This window comes from Paroedura picta, chromosome 1 (assembly GCF_049243985.1).
Source record: "Paroedura picta isolate Pp20150507F chromosome 1, Ppicta_v3.0, whole genome shotgun sequence".
NCBI classification, from domain to species: domain Eukaryota; kingdom Metazoa; phylum Chordata; class Lepidosauria; order Squamata; family Gekkonidae; genus Paroedura; species Paroedura picta.
The window spans coordinates 36256943-36279439 of record NC_135369.1 but is presented as its reverse complement, the minus strand read 5'-3'; the positions used below and the strand labels follow the sequence as shown (position 1 = coordinate 36279439).

The 22497-nt window shown below is 43.4% G+C and overlaps 1 protein-coding gene across 7 annotated transcripts in view; it reads left to right on the top strand.

Annotated features, from left to right (window-relative positions):
* CCDC85A (coiled-coil domain containing 85A) overlaps positions 1-22497 on the top strand; it is a 169528-nt gene that overhangs the window by 119452 nt on the left and 27579 nt on the right. For 2 of the 7 annotated variants that reach the window (XM_077333394.1, XM_077333386.1), the window contains exon 3: positions 8656-8732. The exons of 4 other annotated variants lie outside the window; for them this stretch is intronic. In XM_077333394.1, coding sequence (XP_077189509.1) covers positions 8656-8732 — 77 coding nt within the window. Of the gene's footprint in view, positions 1-8655; positions 8733-22497 lie in introns of those variants that run through there. One more of the 7 variants, XM_077333435.1, reaches the window with a different exon arrangement.

Below are 22497 nucleotides of genomic sequence, written 5' to 3'. Positions count from 1 at the left end.
AGGATTGTACATATTCATAGAGGATAATTCTAGGTGGTCTTGACTTGCGTAGCCTAGATTAGCCTGATCTTGTTAGAGCTCAGAAACTAAGCAGAGTTAGCCCTGGTCAGTGTTTGGTTGGGAAACCACCCAGAAAGTCCAGAGCTGTAACACAGAGGCAAGCAATGGCAAACCCCACCTCTGAATGTCTCTCACCTTGAAAACTCCATTGCGTTGCCATGTGTGACTTGAGAGCAAATTAAAAGAATATGCTAGGTTTGGACTAGATTCTTGGATACCTGGGTGCAAATGTTCCCTCTGCCATTGAAACTCTTAGTTATGGTGTTATCTTGTTTTGGCTTAACTTATCTCACAAGGTTATTGGAAGGATGAAATGAAGATGGTATTACCCTGTATGTGGCTTCAAGCACCTTGGAGGAAACATGGGAGAAAAATATGCAAGATATAGAAGTCTATCCCAGGCTAGTATCTCAAAGGACAAAGGTGATATATATTTGAGCACTAGATGCTGGAGATTGTCCATAGGGCAAGCTATGCTGCCCTCAGTACATTTCCCTTTCCTCCAAAGAATGCTGGAAGCTGCCCTGAGCCAATATGCTGGGAGGGACAGGGTACAAATTGAAAAATAGATTAAAAAATAAATTAAATTAATCAGGCAGGCCACTGTGGGAACTAGAATGCTGTTAGTCCATTACTGATTTTGGTAAGTAAGTTCTTAGTCCTTTATTGCCTCTTCATCTTCCTTGGAAGTCTTATAACATCCAAGAGAAAATTCTAAAAAATACTGAACAGCAGCACTAAAGCTGCAACAGCACACCAATAAAGTCATCATGGCACTGCCAAAGGCCATGAAAATCTTGTAGGAAGGAGCCTTCCCTGTGGTTGCCAGCTAATGGCTGCCAACTGGCAGGACTCCAGGATGGTGGGGACATAGGGGAGGGCAGAGGCAGGCAACTTCCTACCTAAATTGAACATGCCCCTAAGAATCACAAGAAACTTTACAGTAAAACATGGAAGTGGAATAAGGACATTGCCTGATAACAATTTTAAGTTTTTTTTAAAACTCCCACTGGTGTACTGACAGGAAATAGGAGCTGGATAAATTCTAAGCCCAGCCTTCCTGTTTCCCCCAAAGATTGGTGGTAGAAAGTGACCCCATAGAGTTTCCAAGACAAAAAGATGGTTTTCCATTGCCTGCCTCTGCAAAGCAACCCTGGACTTCTTCGGTGATCTCCTATCCAAGTAGTTACCAGGGTTAAGTCTGCTTACTTATTTATTTATTTTATTTATAGTTGGATTTATATACCGCCGTTCGACAAAAGGTCTCACGGCGGTTCACAATAGCTTCCAAGAGCTGACGAGATGGGACTAGCTTGGTACATCCTTGTCAGCCCCAAAGCTAATAGGGATCCATGTCAGCCCCAAAGCTAACCCCATAACCACTGAGCAGCTGTGAAGAAGTCTCTGCCCTTTTTTAGATCTGCCCTGATCACTGTTGTTGGCAGGACTTTAAGTAGGGCTTCTACTAAAAAACTTAACAACTAGAAGGATGATCTTAAAGAGATGTAAGCTGCAGTTTTTAAAGAATTTTAAAAGTCAAAACTACCTATCAAATGAGCCTCAAAGCTATCTGGAAGCTTAGAACCTTAACTTGAACTTGGAAGGTAATCTGTCGTTGGTTATTTTTTCGGCTAATCTGAAATGAACCTCCCATTCCCTGCATTCAAACCGTCTGAATCAGTGTGGCAAAGTTGCGATTTGGTGATTCGACCTGTTTAAATGCATCCGCCCTTTCTCAGTCAATGCCTGAGAAGGCGGTGGGAGAGGAAGGAGGAGTACACACCGAACAGCTGATAAAAACAGGCATGCGGCCCATTCCCTTTAAACACCTCCCCAATCTGGAAAGGAATTTTAAGGGAGTGGCCCCAGGTGCCTGTCATTATCAGCTGTTAGATGGACAGTCTCCCCCCCCCCCCATTCTCAGGCAGTGGAGATACTCTCTTCTGCCTGGGAAGGGGGGAGGGGAACCATGCACAAAAACACTCCAAAATTGTTCAGATTTGGCTGAATCATTTGTGCGATCAGATTCAGCCTGAATTATTCCCAGCCAAATCCAAAATGATATGGGTTTTTGTGTGTGCACATCCCTAAAACCTCAAATGAAACTTGGAAGGTAATGTAGTTGCTGCAATGGAATATGTAGCTAAATGCTACTGCCACAGCTTCTCAAGGAGATAAATTGCTGCTTCCTACACAAAGTTCACATTTTCCACTGTAATGTGTAAACTGGTCCTAGGTCAGCATGATTCAGTATAGGTATCAGGCCTGATTTTGTGATCTTGTTGCTCAAATCCCCACTCAGCTACGGACTTGGTATGTAGATTTGAGTGAATCAGAATTTCTCAACCTTCATTTTCTTTCAGTAAAATGGGTGTAACATTAGTTTAGTGTGCAGGGCTGTTATAAGGCCGATTGAGAGTTCTTTGTAGAGTTCTTTATAGAGTTCTTTGTAGAATGTGAAGAACTTAGCCTTAGAGAGTTTAGCCTTATCAGTTGAAAGCCTATCAAAGTTATGCTGTTCAGTATTTCTGCCATTGTTGCTGTTGCCCAACCCCCCTTCAGTGGAGAACAAAATGCTTAGGTGGAGGGAGTTGCAATTAAATATTTGAGCCAGAAAAGATGAGGTCTCCAGTTCTTGGAAAGAGGAACAGTTAAAAGCCTCGGATGCAGCCAGCAATCTCTTGTAATATTCCTGAACTGTTTTCTCTTTCCAGTCTTCTACTTTCTTTTTCTAGCCCAATTTGATAAACATGCTCCGGAGGTTTTTTTTCTCTTTTGTTTTCATACTAACTTTGCATTAGGTCACCAGTCTGACCTGTAAGAGAACTGCATCATCCGTGGCACAGGATGAGAGCATTATGGCTGCTGAACTTTGACTCAAGTGAAATTAGAAACAAACTGAGAGAATCTTGCTCAGGCAAACTATCTACAGGAATTTCAAGTGAGATTAGAAGAATTTGGATAAGACTTGCAAAATTCTATGGGTAGGAAAAATGCAGTTTCAGGGGGGAAAACCAATATTGAGAGAAGTTAAGATTTTAAACACAAGATAATCAGATTTCCATAGGTGGTGGTTGCATTTAAGTACTTATACTTTATTGGGAGATTAATGACCATAAATTGTAACTTAGTTTGTTTTAAAAGGGGAGGGATAAGGACATTTATGGGGAAGAGATCCATCAATTACTATTTAACATACTACTTAAATAGAGCATCCATCTTCAGCGCCATTGCATCTCTGAATATCAGATGCTGAAAAGACCTGTGTGCTTTGTTTTTTAGGCTTCCCAGAAGCATTTGGTTAGTCACTGTGTAAAACGGAATGCTGGACTAGGTGACCCTGATGCTTACATTCTTATGGGAAATTTAGCTGTCATGAGTGTTCCCCTTTGTTTTCCCCTTTGATTTTCACCAGGTATATTAATGACACTCTAACAGAAACCATAAAGGACTGGTTTACAGTTATCTAGCCTAGAGGATTCAGAAGAACAGCTCATGTAGTTCCCAACTTTAAAGCCATCCAGAAAGCGGTGTTACTTTAGCAAAACTTCACAGATTGTGTGCTAATTTCTGAAGCGTCACAGGTTCATCCATCACTTGCTATGACAATTTTTTGCATAGCAGCGCACACAGTACCTTGAATCACCTCTTCCCCTGTTGCCCCACAGTCCTATTTTTAGTTCAGTATCACACTGTATTTTAATCACTTCCGACAAACCGCTGTAGATTGCCATCTTATGTTTTGCAATTCACACGCACTCCCATTGTGAGCGCCTATTTAAATCACCAGTGAGCTTCAGAATGGGAAGAAGGGAAGCCTCATCTGCTGCCATTCATTTTTATTTTATAGGCTGCCTGGCGGGTGAGGTGATCTGGATATAATTGAGCAGCCAGCTCAGCAGCAAAATTAAGACCTACTGAGGTCTGTTGAGCTCACGGCTTTGCTGCCCACAGGCCTGCTTTTTAAGCACAACAGTTGCCCTTTTGGTGTAAGATCCCAATTATTCTGTTGCAAGACCAAACTGGAACTGATGGTTCAAAAATGAAGTGTGAATAGCATAGGCAAAATGGCTCCCTTCCCCAATTCTAGCATTCTTAAGGAACACCACATCTTGGGAGGTAAGGTGGGATATGAAATATTTATATGTGTCATCCAAGATATTCTTTATTGCATGCACCTTCAAATTCTGTTCTCCAGGAGCCTCAGCCAGTCGTCTTCAAATGGTGGATTGGAATGTCACCCCCTCCCCCCCCCCCAAAAAAAAAAAAGTGTGTGAGAGAGAATGAGTTTGGCAGTTTAACTGCTGGTCAGTAGACAGAATTGGGGGTTTCTGGTGGGAGAAGACTTAGGTGGTCTGCTTTGTAGGTAGGGAGTCCATTAGGGACTTCAGGTATTTAATGATGGGCAGATTTTGGGTGCTGTTTCAAGTCTCCATGACATGAGTTTGAATCAGTCAAACGGGAAACCTGCTTTGTGACTGTTGTGCTTTCACAGATCCCAGCTCTCCAGTAACTCTGCTACTGTAATACTGAGACAGCTAGAAAAAAGGAAAACAAAAGAACTACCATACCTGTGAAATAAAACTGTTTCTTAGTTGAACAGAGTTTAATTCCAGAGATCATAGAATCATAGAGTTGGAAGGGGCCATACAGGCCATCTAGTCCAACCCCCTGCTCAACACAGGATTAGCCCTAGCATCCTAAAGCATCCAAGAAAAGTGTGTATCCAACCTTTGCTTGAAGACTGCCAGTGAGGGTGGGCTCACCACCTCCTTAGGCAGCCTATTCCACTGCTGAACTACTCTGACTGTGAAAAACTTTTTCCTGATATCTAGCCTATATCGTTGTACTTGTAGTTTAAACCCATTACTGCGTGTCCTCTCCTCTGCAGCCAACGGAAACAGCATCCTGCCCTCTTCCAAGTGACAACCTTTCAAATACTTAAAGAGGGCTACCATGTCCCATCTCAACCTCCTTTTCTCCAGGCTGAACATTCCCAAGTCCCTCAACCTATCTTCATAGGGCTTGGTCCCTTGGGATACTTTTAAGGCCTACAAAGTTTTATTCAAGGCATAAGCTTTCATGTGCAGACACACCTCTTCAGACGAAGGCTTATACCTTGAATAAAACTTTGTTGGTCTTCAAGGTGCCGCTGGACTCAAACTTCGTTCTGCTGCTTCAAATCAACATGGCTGCCCACCTGAATCTGTTTCTTTGCTGTTCTCATCAAGCCTACTGTGTGATTCCTTTGAGCCTGTAACTCCCTCATTATAGGTAGGGTGAATCCTGGGGGACACCCTGAGTTCAGGCATTGCTGTCACTGAGGGCTGGAAGAGGAATCAGTTCCCAAAGCCTCCATTATAAAAACAAAAGTATGTTGTTGTTGTTAGTTGCGAAGTTGTGTCGGACCCATCGCGACCCCATGGACAATGATCCGCCAGGCCTTCCTGTCCTGTATAAACAACAAAAGTATAAACAACAACAAAAGAAATTTGTGGGGTGTGAAGTGAAAGCCCTACATTACTTGATCTGTAGGTGGAGTGCCCTCTGCTGCAGAAGCCTCTGATGGAGTAGGCACAACCGGTAGCTGAGCTGGTTGTCCAATCCCAATTCCTTCTTCCTCCCCTTCATCCTAGTGAATGGGGCTTTGACTAGTCAGGACTTCAAACAGCATGGGGCTCAAGGCAACTGCCCTGTTGCCTGCTGGCTTTGCCCACTATGCTGAGTTGGAATTGATAGCTACTTTTGTTGATCAGGCTGCAGTCTCCTGACTATCTGTTGTATGAGAGGAGTGAGTAGGCAGGGTTGATGTCTTGTTGCCACTCCCTTCCCCTACACTAACTGAGCTCCTTTCCAGTTCCTCTTTTCTAAAGTTTTTTAAAAAGGGGGATCAGAATGTATAGCAGCTTCTTCTTCTTCTTCTTCTTCTTCTTCTTCTTCTTCTTCTTCTTCTTCTTCTTCTTCTTCTTCTTCTTCTTATTATTATTATTATTATTATTATTATTATTATTATTATTATTATTATTATTATTACTATTTTATTTCCTGCCACTTCAGAGATCCGGCTTGTGGCGAGTTACAATATTAGTCCATAGACACTAAAAGCCCCATTAAAACATTAAATACAAGGATGTAAAAATACAGAGAACATAAGAAATAGAACATAGCAGTGTAACTCATCTACCCTTTACCCTTCTCCCCAACACAATTCCCAACAGGGGAGGCGAGAGGGAGCCATAACTTACACCATTAGATGTTCAATGGTCGTATCTGCTTCTTAAAAAGGGGGAGGGGGGCACTGATCTTCTCTCTGCCCTGGCCTCAACCATAAACCTGGTGGAAGAGCGCTGACTTACAGGTACCATGGAATGGTGAAAGCTCCTGTAGGGCCTGTAGCTCTTCGGGGGGGGGGGGGCTCATTCCACCAGGTGGAGGCCAGGACTGAAAAGGCCTAGTCAAGGCCAGGCAAGCTTCTCTAGGGCTGGGAATGACCAGCAAGTTGGTCCCCGCAGAGTGCAAAACTCTGTGGGGGCATAGGGGGACAGGCAGTCCTTCAGGTATGTGGGTCCCAGTCCATGAAAGGCCTTAAGTTCAAAACCAAAACCTTGAACCAGATCCTGGCTGCAACCGGATACAGAATCCAGGCCGCAACCAGATATAGAATATACAGAATACTTCACAGTACTTTCATCATAAAATATTAAAAAATCAAATCTGTGTCCATCTCACTTTTTTGGGTGTGTCACTGTTGTGTATTAAGTAGAGAGCTTCGGCTAACATTCTTTGCCTAATGAGTGGATCTCTGTTATATGTTGTTTGCAAATGTGTCTGCCACATTCACACTCTAATTTGTCTGCTGTGTGCTGAAAACAACTCAGATGTGCCCTTAGCTAGTGTAATGTGAGAAGAGGCCTTGATTCAATCTTTCAGCCCCTCTGTATGAAAAGTAATTTTTATTCCCAATTAAGACAAAGGAAGCGATGATGATGATGCCTTTTATCTAAGAAAGGTTTTCAGCCCAGCCTCTCAGATTTGGAACTAACACATGCAGTTATTATTACAATAATAACAAAAGCATGCAATTCTGAGTATATATGCAGAATGCCTTCCTTTGCTGCCAAGTAAGCAGATCCTACCCCTCTGATATTTAGAACTGGGGATGGACTTTTAGGTTTGCCATCACGGCTCTCAGGTCACCTACCTATTTGTTCAGGGATAGGCAAGTGCACCTGAGCCTCCCAGTATTTTGAGATAGACGGCATAAGTGCTTCCAAAGTCCACAAGCAGGTATCATAGTATGGAAATGAACTATGTGGAGACATTCAGGCCTGAAGCAGCAGAACGAAGTTTGAATCCACTTTGTTGATGTTAAAGGTGCCACTGGACTCAAACTTGGTTATGCGGAGACATGTTTGCCTTCTAGAGCAGGGATAGTCAACCTGTGGTCCTCCAGATGTTCATAGACTACAAGTCCCATGAGCCCCTTCCAGCAAACGCTGGCAGGGGCTCATGGGAATTGTAGTCCATGGACATCTGGAGGACCCCAGGTTGACTACCCTTGTTCTAGAGCATACTTAAACGCACAGCCACTCCAACTTCAGTTTTCTTCCCATGGAAAGAATAATACTCGGATCCTGTGCAGAACCAGGGCCATTGATTCCCCAATTTTTAATGGAATTTACGAGTGTGTTACCCTACCAACAGCGATAGTTGCCCCATTCTCTATGCATGGGGCCCCCAACTGCCCATGGCTGTGTTCATTCAAGAGGGAGGGTGAGAAGGGAAGTAGATTTCTGCCACCATTTGCACCAGCCTTGTCTGGAGCTCAGTCAGCTGGCATCCATTGGCAGCACTGACTCCTGCCTTGCACAGGCTGAGGGACATCCCTTTCTTGGCCTCATAGGGGCAGCAGGGGTGGGATAGGCAGTGATTGAGGGTCACGTCCTGGACTTTATCTGAGAGCTGCCACTGCAAGGATTTTTCTAACTTAAAGAAATTTTCTCTGAATGTTGCACTCTTCTTGACTGTGCAAAGTTACCTACAGACATAGAAAACAGAATTTGTGAGGTATAAACTTGTATAACTAGGGTGAAAGTTCCAAATTAAGCTGCTCAGATTCCCTAATTAAGATTCGCTACAAAGAGCTGTAGTGCTCAGACCAGTGCTTAAATTCTTGGATGGCTCTGTACTACCTTGGTGGAATGCTTAAGAGCTGTGGCCTCTAATCTGGAGAACTGGGTTTGATTCCCCATTCCTCTGCATGCAGCCAGCTGGGTGACCTTGGACCAGGAACAGTTCTCTCAGTGCTCTCTCAGCCTCACTTACTTGCAGGTCTGTTATGGGGAGAGGAAGGATAGGCAATTGTTAGCCGCTTTGAGACTCCTTACGGCCTCAAAACCAAAATCCTTCAGCTCTCTCACCTGGAGAGCAATAAAACAGAATATTTGAAACCTATATAATATACTTAGCAGCTTCTGCTGTCAATACGCCCAGTCAGAAACTGCCTTCTGGAGATTCTGGCCTTGGGTGTGCCCAAGCAGATGTGTGTGTGTATGTGTAATATGAGTTCTTTTCTTTTGTCTTTTTTAATTTTAGAACCAACCTTGTCCTATGTTAGGCAGCTGGAAGCAAGAGTAAGACAGCTGGAGGAGGAAAATCGCATGCTGCCCCAGGTGGGTGACTTCTATTGTGAGGTACACTAGCTTGTAGCTCAGGCCCATAGTTAGAACTGCAGTGCAGGCCCATTCTTGGAATTGGCCTCACTCTGTTGAATATGAAATCCTTTCAACCAGTGGTTGAGCATCAATAACACTGGAGTGCCTTTTGTGAAATAGGTAAGGAATTGGACTATTGGCACAGTTTGTGTGGGAGAGGGCATCAGCATCCCCCAAGTGATAACAGGACTGACACGCCAGAAACCAGGCAGGAGTAGTCGTCAGCAAAAGGCAAGGAGTTTTGAGTAGGTGAAAAATCAGGACCCAGAGTTTAGTTGAGGCAGGGCAATGTGTTTGGCAGAGTATTCTCACTAGGAGATGGCTAAGAGGGAGAAGGGAACTTATAGTTGGGATGAGCCTGCACAGATGACTTCTCTGAAGATTTTCTCTTATGGTTAATACAACTTTTTATTTATTGAAAGCATCTTGCACTGCAACAGTAGAGTTACTGTATAGGACATCCCCAAAAATTAAACAAAAGGTCTCCAAATATATAAAAAGGAATTATACATCCTGCCCCAATCACTAAAGTTCATGTAATATGGAAGTTACTTATCAATGCTATATTCCTTTAGCAAAATGCCCACCAGAGGATATGTGCATAGAATTAGTGGCATTAACTATTGCTCATTGATGTGTGCCCACATTCATTCATGGTAGCTGCAGCACCGCCTCTCCCAATCTATTTCTGTACAGCAGCTCTTCTGATCAAGCCCTGCTTTAAAGTACCAGTAGGTAGGCAGATTGAGTCATCAGACTGGACCAGGGCATTCTGTGCTGAGGCCCCTGTATAGTGAAACTGCTTTTCTGAATTTGTCACAAAGGCCTTCTTGTATTCTGCTAATATTCTGATGCCGCTGCAAGGTGGAGTTGTTCAGAAGAGACTTTCCAAATTGCTAGTTGTTGATGAATATTTGGTATTTTATAAACCCTGATGGTCTGAACTAGTTTTACTGTTGCATTGGTATGTATTTTAATGGACATAGTAAGTTATCTTGAGCCCTCTGAAGAGACAGGTTGATTGCCTTAATATATAAATAGGAAAACCTGTCACAGGTGAAAGTTCTCATGTTTTTCCAAAAAGTTTATCACTGTCCCCTCCATCTGAGTTTTCTGGAGATAAATACGTCTTTCATCTATATTGACAAAGAGCCTCAGGTGGATGGCAGAGATAGAGTCAAAGATATGTGAAACATTACTGTGTATATTTCTTATTTTTACAGGGAGTGTGCCCTGCAGACTCATGTTATTGACTATAGAATGCAGCATCTTAAGGCTTTGTGTCTTACGGTGCCTGTCATGCAGGCTACTATCATTAGCAGAGATAATGGAATTTATGGTTTTCTGAGTGCCCGGTGTCCATGCCAAAGATTCAGGTGCTCCAGTGGAGAATCATTCCTCTTAATGCCAGAGGCACTCCTGCTGCAGTGTCATGGATTCCAGAAAGGAGTGAAAGTTTTGCAGAAAGGCCTTCACACCTTCCAATATGTTTCTGGGGACGTGAAGGAGGTACAGCAGAACTTTGTGGTCCCCAGAGTGGAGACTAGGGAAACTTGCTGGGTCTAGTTGCACTACAAATGCTGTCATCAGAGAAGGATGACTGGATCTGAACAGTACATGCTCCCCTCTTATTTATTCATTTAGTGCATTTATAGTCCATTTCTGCCAGTGGGCGAATTACACAGACTAAGTCAATGCCATCAACAGGATGGGGCATCCAGGGAACAAGACAGTAGGATTTGGATTGCAGAAATCTGAACAGGGTTGAAACAAAAGCACAACCAATTAATATGAGCTATTAAATGATGCACAGTTCTATACACAGTTCTGCGTGGTCCCTAGCCCTTTATCGAAGCACCCACTGGAGGCTGCTGAAATACTGCTCCCATGGCTTGATAGGGCTGTAGAAATGTTTGGAAGTGGGGAGGAGGTCTACAGTGTGAAGAAAGAGTTGACAGAAATCTTGGGCAAGTGAATGTGTGTGCCTTTGCACAACTGGAAGGAGCATCGGGATTAAGACTGCTGAATCCCCCCCCCCGCGCCATGTTTTCAGGACATTCCCCCCATTTGTATTTCTGAGCCTATTCTGAATTGAGCCAAGGAAGTTCACTTACTGCTCATTGTATTCATTAAACATTTTATTTAGTTATTTATTAAGACATTTATACCTTGCTTTTTTATTTTGACTTAAGGTGGCTGATATCTTTGTCCTGATAAAAACATCTCTGTCTTGGAATCAGCAATATATAAACTAGGGCTTAGCTGCCTGCTCCTTGTAACCTGTGCTTCCTCAGAACTTTAGCCCAGGCCAGTAAATGTGTAAAATCTTCTCCTCACCTGACTGCCTCAAATATTATGATGAGTGATCATGCAGGTGTTTTGGGTAATATAAGTGTGTGTGTGTGTATGTTGTGCTGGGCAGAAGAGTTTTCAGGAAAGTAGAACTAAATGCCATTTAAAGCTTGGTGCTTATTAAACCCTCCCAGTCCAGCAATCAAATATTCCTATCTCCTTGTGTTTTAATTTCTCTTTAATGAGCCTTGACTAACACTTGAGTGGGGGTTAAGATTCAATTCTCTCTCACGCTTTATCCCCCCCCCCCCCATCCTCTGAAGCTATCAAAACCTCACTGGAACTCAGTTGTGCTAGAAAAAGAAAAATTGATAAAGAAAGTTACAGATAGCCACCTTCAAAGATTCAGCAGATTTGTTTCATACTTTCATACGTTTTGTCTTAAGTTGGCAACCTTCTACATAGAAATCACATAGCTGTACTCCCAAGTTACAGCCCTTTCACATCATCATATGTTTTAGATAATGTGTGTACGGGTACCTCTGATATTTGAAATGGAAGAGTCCCTGTAATTGTGTGTGTACAAATGCTGTACGCCTTGGATCACATGTTACATTATACATGCAGTAAAGAGGGACACACACACACACACACATGCTGTTGGGAATTGCAGTATGTGAACTAGCCAAGAATATTACATCATTCTGTGAGCCTGAAGGTATCCTGCAGCTTACATTGGCTGGGTTGTGATGAATGATTGCTTATGTTTCCAGCTGGTAGAAGACTGGATAATATCCAAGCTCCTTCTCTCTGTGGCCATAGATGGAAAGATTTGGAACAAGACAACCGGCTCTTCCCCAGGATCACAGTAGCCACCAGATCACTCTTCCAGAGATCATGTCTGAGTTAATGGGCTGACCACGTTGAGGCTTATGCATTATCATTTTATAGCAGCACTTACCCACTGCTAAACGATGTGAGCCTGTTGCATCTCAAGACATACTCATACATAGAAATAGCATCATCTGAATATCATATAATCAGAGAAGCTTGAAACAACTTGGTATAACCTGTCTTGCAAATGGTACCATCTTGAAAATGTCTTGTGTGATGAACTGAGGTTTCTTCGGAAGATTCATTCTCCTTGTCAGGTTACCCGCCTTCTAATTTGATGGGGCAACCTCATCACAAGATGATTTTTTAACTTCAGTTTGACATCTCTTCTTCTGTGTCTGCATCAAAAATTCTTAGTAGACTCATATAAAAAGGTACAGCCTGGGTGTTAATCTACACTTTATTGTGGTTGTGAAGTGAAGCTTTTGTCACGATTGTCTGCGCTAATGTGATGGCAGAATACAGAACTTTCAGGAACATTCCATCTTTTCAGAATGTTTGCAGTTAATTTCAAGTATCACACATGCACTAGGGACATAATTAGTTTTGTGGGTCTTGGGAACAGGGAAAAGGAACCTAGAACTAGATAATGTCATATTTTGAATAAACGAGCCGGTGCCTTAGGTTGCAGGCTATTAGTCTTATTGACATTTTTAGCTGCCTTTTTTCCTTTTAAATTGCCTATTTCTAATTCTCGTGTTGCATATTATATTGGCAATCATTTCCATATCATGCAACATTCTGACTTATGTTTAGAATCATAAATGATTCACCCAATAAAGATTTTGTCATCAGGATTTCCACTTAGATTGCTAAGCATACTGCCTCCTTTCATCACTGCCAGTACTTGACTAGAGCAAAGATTGACTTTTTTTTTAAAGTCCAAGCTGAGGGACCAAGCTGCCAGATAGACAGAAGCCATTCAATGGACCAGGTTCCTAGGGATACTTTCCTAAACAGGAAATCCCTAGGAACTGAATGGAATAAATAGTGTGAACTGTTTCATCTATCACATATTTACACACACACTTGTTTGTTTATTTGTTTTAAACCTCAAGATAGATGGGTAACATTCATTTGCGGGATCAGATCAGTGCTCTGTCTAGCTTAGCATCCTGCCTGGCCAACCATTCACAAAAAAATTCTCAGGAAGATCACAATTTCTAATGGCAAAATGGCTGACCATGGGCTTTTCTGTTGTTTGTGTGCCTCTACTGTGTCTTGCCACCCCCTTTCCACATGGTTTTCCTCCCTCTAGTAGTTGCTTAGGTATTTTGTGACTGTATCTGTCTTTTTTTACAAGCACATTAAATGTGCTCATAAATACACCAGAGATACAGTGATGAAGTATTGAAGCAACCGCTAGAGGGAGCAAAATGTGTGGACAAGGCAGAAGTGATTACATACTTGCTGGAATCCCCAGCCATGCAGAAAAGTAAGGGGGAGCCCCAAAACATTTCTGATGAAGATTGAAAATGCTCCAGAAAGTATGGCATGTTGAGAGCAGCTCAGAGTTACAAATGAGGAAAAAGTATGTGTGTGTTTTTTTGGGGGGGGATCAAGCCCCTCTGAGTTCATAGAGTCTTGTAGGGAAAGATTTGGAGATGTGTGGTAAGATTTCCAGATCTCTTTCCCCCTGCCCATTCTTATTGTTGATTGCTAACCCACAATTTCTGCTTAATAGAAGAAAATTGTCTCTGAAAAGTGAGGTAGTACTTTTTGCTTTTTGACACTGATAGAATTAAGCTCATAACTTTTTACATTTCTGTGATATAGTAGACATTCCAGCACCCGTGTGCCCACCAATTCTGTAGATGGCTTGTGCATTATATTTCTTGTATATTCACTGGTTATCTCTTTTAGAGTATGGCCCTAATTTTCTTTGTACTGTGAGAACACTATGTTGACTGAGTACTACTAGGCCTTAATGAGGAGCTAATTATGTATATCTGAACTAATTGTATTTTGGATTATATTTGAAGCAATAGAATTTAGGAGACTACAGGTTCATGCGAGGAGAATGGCAAGCAGAAGGTATTTATTGTTCCCTGATCCATTTTAGAGGGATGTTATCAGTGTTCCAAAATGAACTTTCTGTGAAACCAATTCTATTTTTAGATCCTCCCCTCCCCTTTTAGGCAGCTTGCAGTGGGAAGGTTGAGACAAAACCTAGTTTTTAAAAAAATATAGTAATATAATTGGCCCTAAAGGCCCACCATCTAATAGAACAATAAGCCAGTAAAAAGAATATTGCCAAGACAACAGTATCTGAAAGAAACAGAAGGATTCCACCTTTGTTACCAGAAGAATACAAGCAAATGCACAGGAGCTGGAGGAATTGAATTCTCAACTTCCATGGCAACGCAGCAGAAGTTGGACAAAGCAAAGGTAGTAGTAGAATATGCTTATACAGAGGTTAGCCCATGAATCAGAAGGGGGGGGGGAGAAAATCTTTGGGGAGAATATATTCAGCAGTTATGTAGACGAGAACAGAAATATAATTAATTCTGGATAGTGCAAATTATAGCAATTCCTACTCATCTTTTTCTTTCATCTCTGAGAGCCAGTTTGGTGTAGTGGTTAGGAGTACGGACTTCTAATTTGGCATGCCGGTTTCGATTTTGAACTCCCCCACATGCAGCCAGCTGGGTGTCCTTTGGCTCGCCACGGCACTGATAAAACTGTTCAGACCGAGCAGTGATATCCGGGCTCTCTCAGCCTCACCTACCTCACAGAGTGTCTGTTGTGGGGAGAGGAAAGGGAAGGCAATTGTAGTCTGCCTTGATTCTCCTTCGGGTAGAGAAAAGCGGCATATAAGAACCAACTCTTCTTCTTATTCTTCTTTTATTGATTTTGGAATAAAAAGTAGTTCCCTTCTGAGTTTTGGGGAAGAAAGAATGCAAACTAAGTGAGGGGAGACTTTTTGTTGGCAAAAGGAAAGGTTTTGAGCAACAGAGAACTCTTCTTCAGGTACAACAGAAAGGCAGCTCATTCCATATCAAAGGTTTGTCTTCAGCTAGTAACTATGATCGCCAAATGGAACTGCCATGTTCAGAGGGTATTTGCTTGCTGAGGAACAAACAGGGGAGGGCAGTTTCCACCATCTCTTTATTTTAGGTTCCCATAAGTATCCCAGAAGACACACTCAATGGATCTTTGGCTTAATCCAGTGGGGCTCCCCTTCCCCCCGCTCTACATACAACCAGTACAGTGCAGTGAATGAAGTACCTGGCCTGCTGGATCAGAGCAAAGGGCATAACCCCACATTGCTTCCAATATCCACGTTCCTCTAGGAAGCTCATGACTAGGACAGGTAGGTCATCAGAATTCGGTGGCAGGCAAGGGTGAGAGACAGTGAGTGCCTGAGGTAGCCTTCTGGGCTTCAGGGTCTGAGTGGGTAGAGGTGGTTGGAATTAGTTTTTTGTTTATATGTATACTAGAAACTAAACCCGCTGCTGTTTAAATGCAGCGGGCACTAGGGAGGCAATGAAGTTCAGCAGGGTGGTGGTGTGAGCTCAGGTCGGGGAGGCGGCGCACCGGAGGCCGGGGATGGGGCGGCCTGTGTCGTTCCCCCGGCGTGTGCGGGCTCCTGCATCAAAGGGCGAGGCGCAGGATGTACCGGAGGTGTAGGAGGGCTCCGGTAGGCTTGCAACGGCGTCCAGGAGAGGAGACGGGGTGCCGGGGCAGCAGCGGCGTCACTGGGGCCGCGTGTGGCGCAAGCAGCGTGTGTGTGCAGCATTGGCACGGGGGCCGCTGGAAGGTGTCCCGTGGCCGTTGGTGGGGGGAGCGGGTGGGAGGTGGTCTCAGGTGTGCGGGCCAGCAGGGATGTCGCGTCCTCGAAGGCAGGGCATGCGCAGGCATCCGTGGTGGCGGCGCGGTTGGCGGCGAGGTGGAAGCCGCGGGGTAAGAGTTGGGCGTAGTTGGCGGGGTGGCGGCGGGATCGCGGGAGCCATTTCGTGTGTCTCAGAGGAGGCGTGCTCGCGGCTGGAGCGGCGGCGGGTGCTCCTGGGGGCACGGGCCGTAATGGACCTTTTGTGTCGGGGGCTCGGAAGGTAATGGCGGGCGGCCGCATGGTTCGGAGTTGGGGGGGCGGATCGGGAGGCGCTTTGCGCCTCCCAATTCGTGAGTCCGGCAGCAAGGGACCAATTGTGAGGCGCGCTGTGCGCAGCTTGCAATTGGTCCTTTGGCGGTGGACTGACAATCAGAGGGGCCATTCGGCAGGCGCTTTGCGCCTGCCGGTTGGGCCCTCCGATTGTCAGTCTGGGGGAAGGGGCCTATCGGCACCCTTCCTCATCACGGACAGGGCCCACCTCGGGTGGCCTTAACCGATTATTTAATCCACTCCGCAGGAGCGGTTAAAGATACTTTTGACTATAATTAATATGCTATAATATTAGTGTCTAGTATTTTCATTCAAGCAGGCAGCCATGTTGGTCTGAAACAGCAGAACAGATTTAGAAGCCAGTGGCACCTTTCAGACCTTAAAGTCTTAAAGGTACCACTAGATTCTAAATTTGTTCAGTGTTTTCATTATTGTGAAGTTTAGCTTAATAGCTACATGTACTTGCAGTCCTATCTACTCTTATGCCACAAGAATCTCTGTCCATTTAAGTTTTCTTATATTTACTGCAAAATTTAGTTCCTAACTTCAGTTTTTTATTTTTTTCCTGTCCCTCAAAATGGTAATAATTAAAGTATTGTGTGCACGCGCTGAATAGTACAATTTTATATACTAATTATATTCTTATTATACATTTTAAGTGATGTACTTTGTGTTGTTTAAAATTAGTAGAAAAGATTAGGTTTCATAGGAACGTATGTACTGCATAGATTTCAACCCCTTCTTTAGATTTTCCGGGGGAAGAGAATGCTTTTTTCCCTTGTGGCTTCAAAATTTCCAGTTTTACATTTCTGGCCTTGATACTGAGTTACATTTCTAACCAAGTTTGAGTCCAGTGGTATCTTTAAAACCAACAGAGGTTTACTTAAGGGATAAACGTTCATATGCAAGCATACTTTTGCAGATACATGATAATCTAACACAAACCTCATCTCCCTTTCTCTTTTTGTTTTTTTTTTTTTGTTGAGGGTCATTTCTTAAGTTGCAGGTCTGCTTTCCCATGGCTTTATTCCATAGCCTTCTAGTAGTATTTGGATATTGTCAGAGCTTCATGGAAAAGAGGCAAAGTGTGTGTAACATCAAAATGCCATGCATTTAATGTTAGTAGGGTAAGAAAACTTCCAGGAAATTATGCTTCATGCCATTAAGAGCTGAACATTTTTAACCCAGTTGTATCTTGCTGTCTGCAGTATCAGACCTTTAACTCTGTGACAGGTGATTCATTGATAGTGCTTTACTCCAGCAAGCTCTACCTTCTTTCCTCCTTTGTTCAGAGACTTGCTCTTTCTTCTTGCTTCTCTGACCCTTTCCTGGTACTTTTCTTTTTGTTTGGCTTTGCTTTCATTTCATGTTTTGGAGCTGGCGATGTTTTTTGCCAGTGTGTTTTGTCTTTGTTGTATAGCTGCTTAGATGCCCTTTTCCACTCTTGGAACATGGAGGTACAAGTTAGCATGGCTGACTCTCAGACACACATTATTTTATCTTTCAACACCCCAGCACTTTCCATTTCTCACTTTCCTTCCATTAGTTTATCACCTCCAATTTCACCTTCTGTTTCCTTGGACTTCAGCCTCTCAGCATACTTTCCCACCCATTTGTGAAACCCCTCCAGGTCGTCAAGAAACCCCAGAGTTTCATGAAACCCTGGTTGAGAAAGCCTGCGATAAACAGTCTGATATGTTTAAATTGAAAGTTTATTTATTTAGTCAACATATAGCTTATTTCTCGTACAGTTAAGTGACATTTGCAATAAAATAGCACTAGAAATTAGTCATCTAAACCCAAGAACTGGTAATAAAAACCTGTAGTAAAATCAGCAACGCAGGATTACTTGTTATTAAGTAACTGGACAGAGCACTGCCTGGATATTTCTGCTTATGTCACTGGGATGACAGAGCTGGAAACTGAGTGTATGAGATTTGCAGAGGGCCTCAGAGAAACAGTAAAAGATTCTTTATCTGGTTCCAGCTTCTAAATTGCATTGCCTAAGGTTGAGTCCAACATGTGTGGTTCCTGTTTTAATTACCCATCCCTTCTCGTTGAATAAACCTGGATTTCAATTTATACTTCTGAAGGGTAAAAGATGATTACAGAGTCCGAGGAGTTGTCTTGAAATAAAATTTCCTTTGTTTTGCCTACATGTGCAGTATCTCTTGGTTAGGAGTAGGGCTGGAAACTTTCCTATTTCTTCCAATAATCATCCCAAATCCTATAATTTCTTCCCTCAGCTAGGATTGTTGGTTGAAACTGGGGTTATAAACAATGCTTATCATTTCAGGGAAAGATCTTTAGAATATTTCAGAGCCTAGTCTTGTTCACTGGCCAACCTTGACCCACATTGTATGATGCCTTCTTTTCATAGAACTAGAATATTAGAATAGGAAGTCTTCAGTACATTGTAAATGAGAAGGCCAATCTAGAATGCCAATACAATACCCTGTTTCTTTTGAAGTAGTCACCGTGTTCCCATTGTTTTAATCATGTGTACAAGTTCAAGATGGATAATGGTCAATTAGCCCTCACACTGTGCTTTGTTGTAACAGTGGCTAGATTTGTGGAGTACTTTCTTTTCTGCTTTACAGAGAAGTGGAGGCTCACAACTTCATCACTTAGTGCCAGAGCACCACTTAGAAGCTGATTGAATAGTTGTTTCTTGCAATATGGCTGCTTGCCGGCACAGCTTGGGTGATGGCCAGCCTATTCAGGCACATCACTTGTATATAAGAAAGATTGTGTAGGCTGTCTGTAATCCTAAATGCAGAGTGAGTCCAGTGCCAGCTGGGCTGAGGATTTATGTCTGGGGGAGGCAGCAAAAAGCAGAGTATGGAAGCAGAAATCAAGTTAAAGTACAGCCGGTGTTCTGGTCAATTGACCCGTCAGATATTGTCAATTAACCACCTGTTATTTGACTGTGGTTAAATATTCTCTGAAGCCAAGAATGCTGCTGTGTAGAAGGCAGCTTACTTTCCTTGTGTTTCATGATGTGATGTGTTAACAAGGGCTGAGGATTTATATCAAAAGGGCTGTTTATCCCCGGGCTCTGCAGCAACCAAAGACATAACTAAGTTGCATGGCAAACCTTCTCTTCCTGGCTACTGATATATATTTTATTTATTTATAGTTCAGTTTATAAGATGGCCCCTCTCAACCCAGCCATCTTGGAATCCTGTACATTATCCTTATCCATGGTTTCTTTATATATTTGTGCAACAGCCTGGGGGGCGGGGGGACGTGTCCGGCTGTCCAAGTTGGAATAGGGGTGACCACTGAAAATGATGACTAGGATCCTGGGCAGATATGGGCACTGCAGGACTTCAGAGATGGCAACTGAAAGAAAAGAAAATATCTAACGGAGGAGCTACGTGTCTCTAGATATTATGCTCTAACGATAATAAGGAGATATGCTGCATATTCAGATAACGAAATAACTTTTCTCTTTAGCAAGGGAAAGTACTGCAGCTTAAACAGGGAACCACTGGAGCAAGCCTAAGTAGATTTATTCAGAAGTACATCTTTTTTATTTGAATGGGCATACCCTCAGGAAAGTGGGAGGATTGCAGAGCAAGTCCCTGCTGTACGAATGGTTCCTTTACCCATACCTCTCATTTGAATCCAGAGTGAGATGCGCCAACTGGATGATACTTAATTTATGTACATCTCAAATTTGCATCTGTTTGTGATTTATTGGCCCACCTTCCATGATTAGGTCAGAATGGAAAAGGCTGCAATTCTCTCTCACAGCAGGTTTTCATACTGACATGGTGATGAATATAACTTTTTGTGAGTTTCATTACAAAGATAATTTAGACTTGTCATTGCTTCACTGCTTGTGTTACTGACAATGATATGAGATTTCACTGCTGAACAATGGATTTCCTTGGAAATCCCCTCTCTCAAACTATCATAGTTATTTTATGAACTTTTCTCATTTGGGAGCAGAAATGCGTATAGTCCATAGATGGAAACTTGTTGCTTGCCTGCTCCCAAACAGCAGAATTCTGAGTCTAGTTTCATAAATGTTCTTTTACTCCAGTCAAAGGCATCAGGCTAACAGGCCAGAGAGATTGGAGTGTGGGTGCCTTTGTGCTAGGGCTGCCAATCTCCAAATAGGCCTGAAGAGCTGGAATTACAACTGATCTCCAGACAACAGAGCTCAATTTCCCTGGAGAAAATGGCAGCTTCAGAGAGTAGACTTTATGACATCACATCCCTGAGCTCCTGCAGACACTGCCTTCCCCAGGCTCCCCCTCCCCCATCTCCAAGATATTCAGGTGTCAGATAACAAAGCTTTTATTGTAAAATCAAAAGGAGATAAGAGATAAGTAAACAGTCAATATATAGGTAGTATGAACAATCCTAATATTGGTGGCTCTAATATTTGTGAAAAACCCCTATAGGCGGAGTGCTGTCCAGGACATGTACGGATGTCCGACCTGTGCTTTCGCCTGCACGGGCCAATCCGGGCATGCCCAGCAGAGGCATTTAGCCAGCCTCGAGTGTCACATGCCAGGCCGGCCGGCTGCAGAGCCGTCAGTCCAGCCGCAAGAGGGAGCAGCAGGTAGGGCAGCAGCGGAGCCCTCAGGGGGTCCCAATGCTAGCGCCTGTTACATTCCTGGATGCAACGGGCTTTCAGACTAGTATATGTATAATAAAAGAACAGTGACATAAAGTCATAACACAGATGTTTCACTTACAACATGTATACAGATCAATGATGAATTGCAGTTAACAGCAAAAAGTGTAAACATTTCATCTCAAACATATCCATTCAATTTGTATAATTTTGCTATTTGCCAGTCTTTATATAGCAAAGATGTAATGTTTAAGCATTTAGTGCTTTTCCAATTTATAGCAATGATTTTTGGACAGCTGTAAAGTGAAAGCAAAGAACCCCCCCCCCCAAAAAAAAAATACTTCTATGAATAGGTGGTAAGTGGTCAGAACAAATTTAGAGTCCAGTTGGACCTTTAAGACCAACAAAGTTTTATTCAAGGTATGAGCTTTCATGTGCATCCACACTTCCTCAGATACAATGTAAGTGGTCAGTTAGCCAATATTTGTTTGTTTGTTTGTTTATAATCTGATTTAGATCCCACCTCTCTTGACTAAGTTGTCTCAAATCAGCTTACAACAATAAAACAGCATACCCCATAAAATTCTATAAAAACATTAAAACTTACATTCCATTCCTATAAAACCATCTTTACCCTGCTCCAGGAGTGGTACAAATAAAGCAGTAAGGAGTGGGGGGATGGCTCCCTGGAAGTGAGTCTGCTGCGGGGTGGGGGGGACAACCAACCCTTCCCGGGATACTGGCAAACACAAGGCGGCATCTGCGCTTGACAGGCTCCCGGGAAGTGAGTCTGCTGCAGGGGGAGGGGGGCAACCAGCCCTTCCTGGGAGCCTGGCAACGCATCTGTGCTTGACAGGCTCCTAGGAAGAGAGTCTGCTGTGGGGGGGGGGGGAATCACAAAGTCCATTTATTATAACCTAGTAAATACATACATTCTATAAAAACCATAAATTGAATCCCATCAGGCTCAGATCTATCACACCAGATGTAATGTGCTCAGTGTTGGGTGGAACCCAAGTGTTTGATTCCAGGCATTACCCCGACCTGGCAGAAGAGCTCTGTTTTACAGGCCCTGCGAAACCTTGACAGCCCTGTCAGGGCCCTTAGCTCTTCCAGGAACGCATTCCACCAGATTGGGCCAGGGCCGAAAAGGTCGAGGCCAGGCAAATATCCCGGGGGCCCAGGACCACCAGCAGATTCATACCCACAGAGCGAAGAGCCCTGTGGGGGAGCGGGATAAGCAGATAAGTGGGACTGAAGCCACATATAGCCTTAAAGGCCAAAACCAAAATCTTGAATTTGATCCAAAAGCAAACCTGCAACCAGTGCAATTGTTCCAGCACAGGCTGGATATGGTCTTCGGAGATGTCCTACTGAGGACCCTCACAGCCATGTTCTGTACCAGTTGCAATTCCTGGGTCAAGGACAAGGGTAGGCCAGTGTAGAGCAAGTTACAGAAGTCTAATCTGGGAGTGAAAGTTACATGGATCACTGTGGGTAAGTGTTCCGAGGACAGGTAGGGCGCTAGCAGCTGTGCTTGGCGTTGTTGGAAGAATGCTGTCTGGGCTACATTCATGATCTGAGTCTTCATTGAAAGGGAGGGATCAAAGACCACCCCCGATTTCCTGGCTACTGGTGCAGGTGTTAATTGCATCCCATCCAGGCATGGGAGATGCACTGCCTGATGCTGTCCCTTCCCACCCAGCCACAGGACCTCCTTCTTGGAGAGGTTGAATTTCAGACGACTCTGCCTGAATAAATATGTCTAGGATTGCACAGGCATAGGCAGTTGGCTAAGAAGAGTATATAGTGTACTCCCTGAAGTGGTATACTGACTGGGAGTG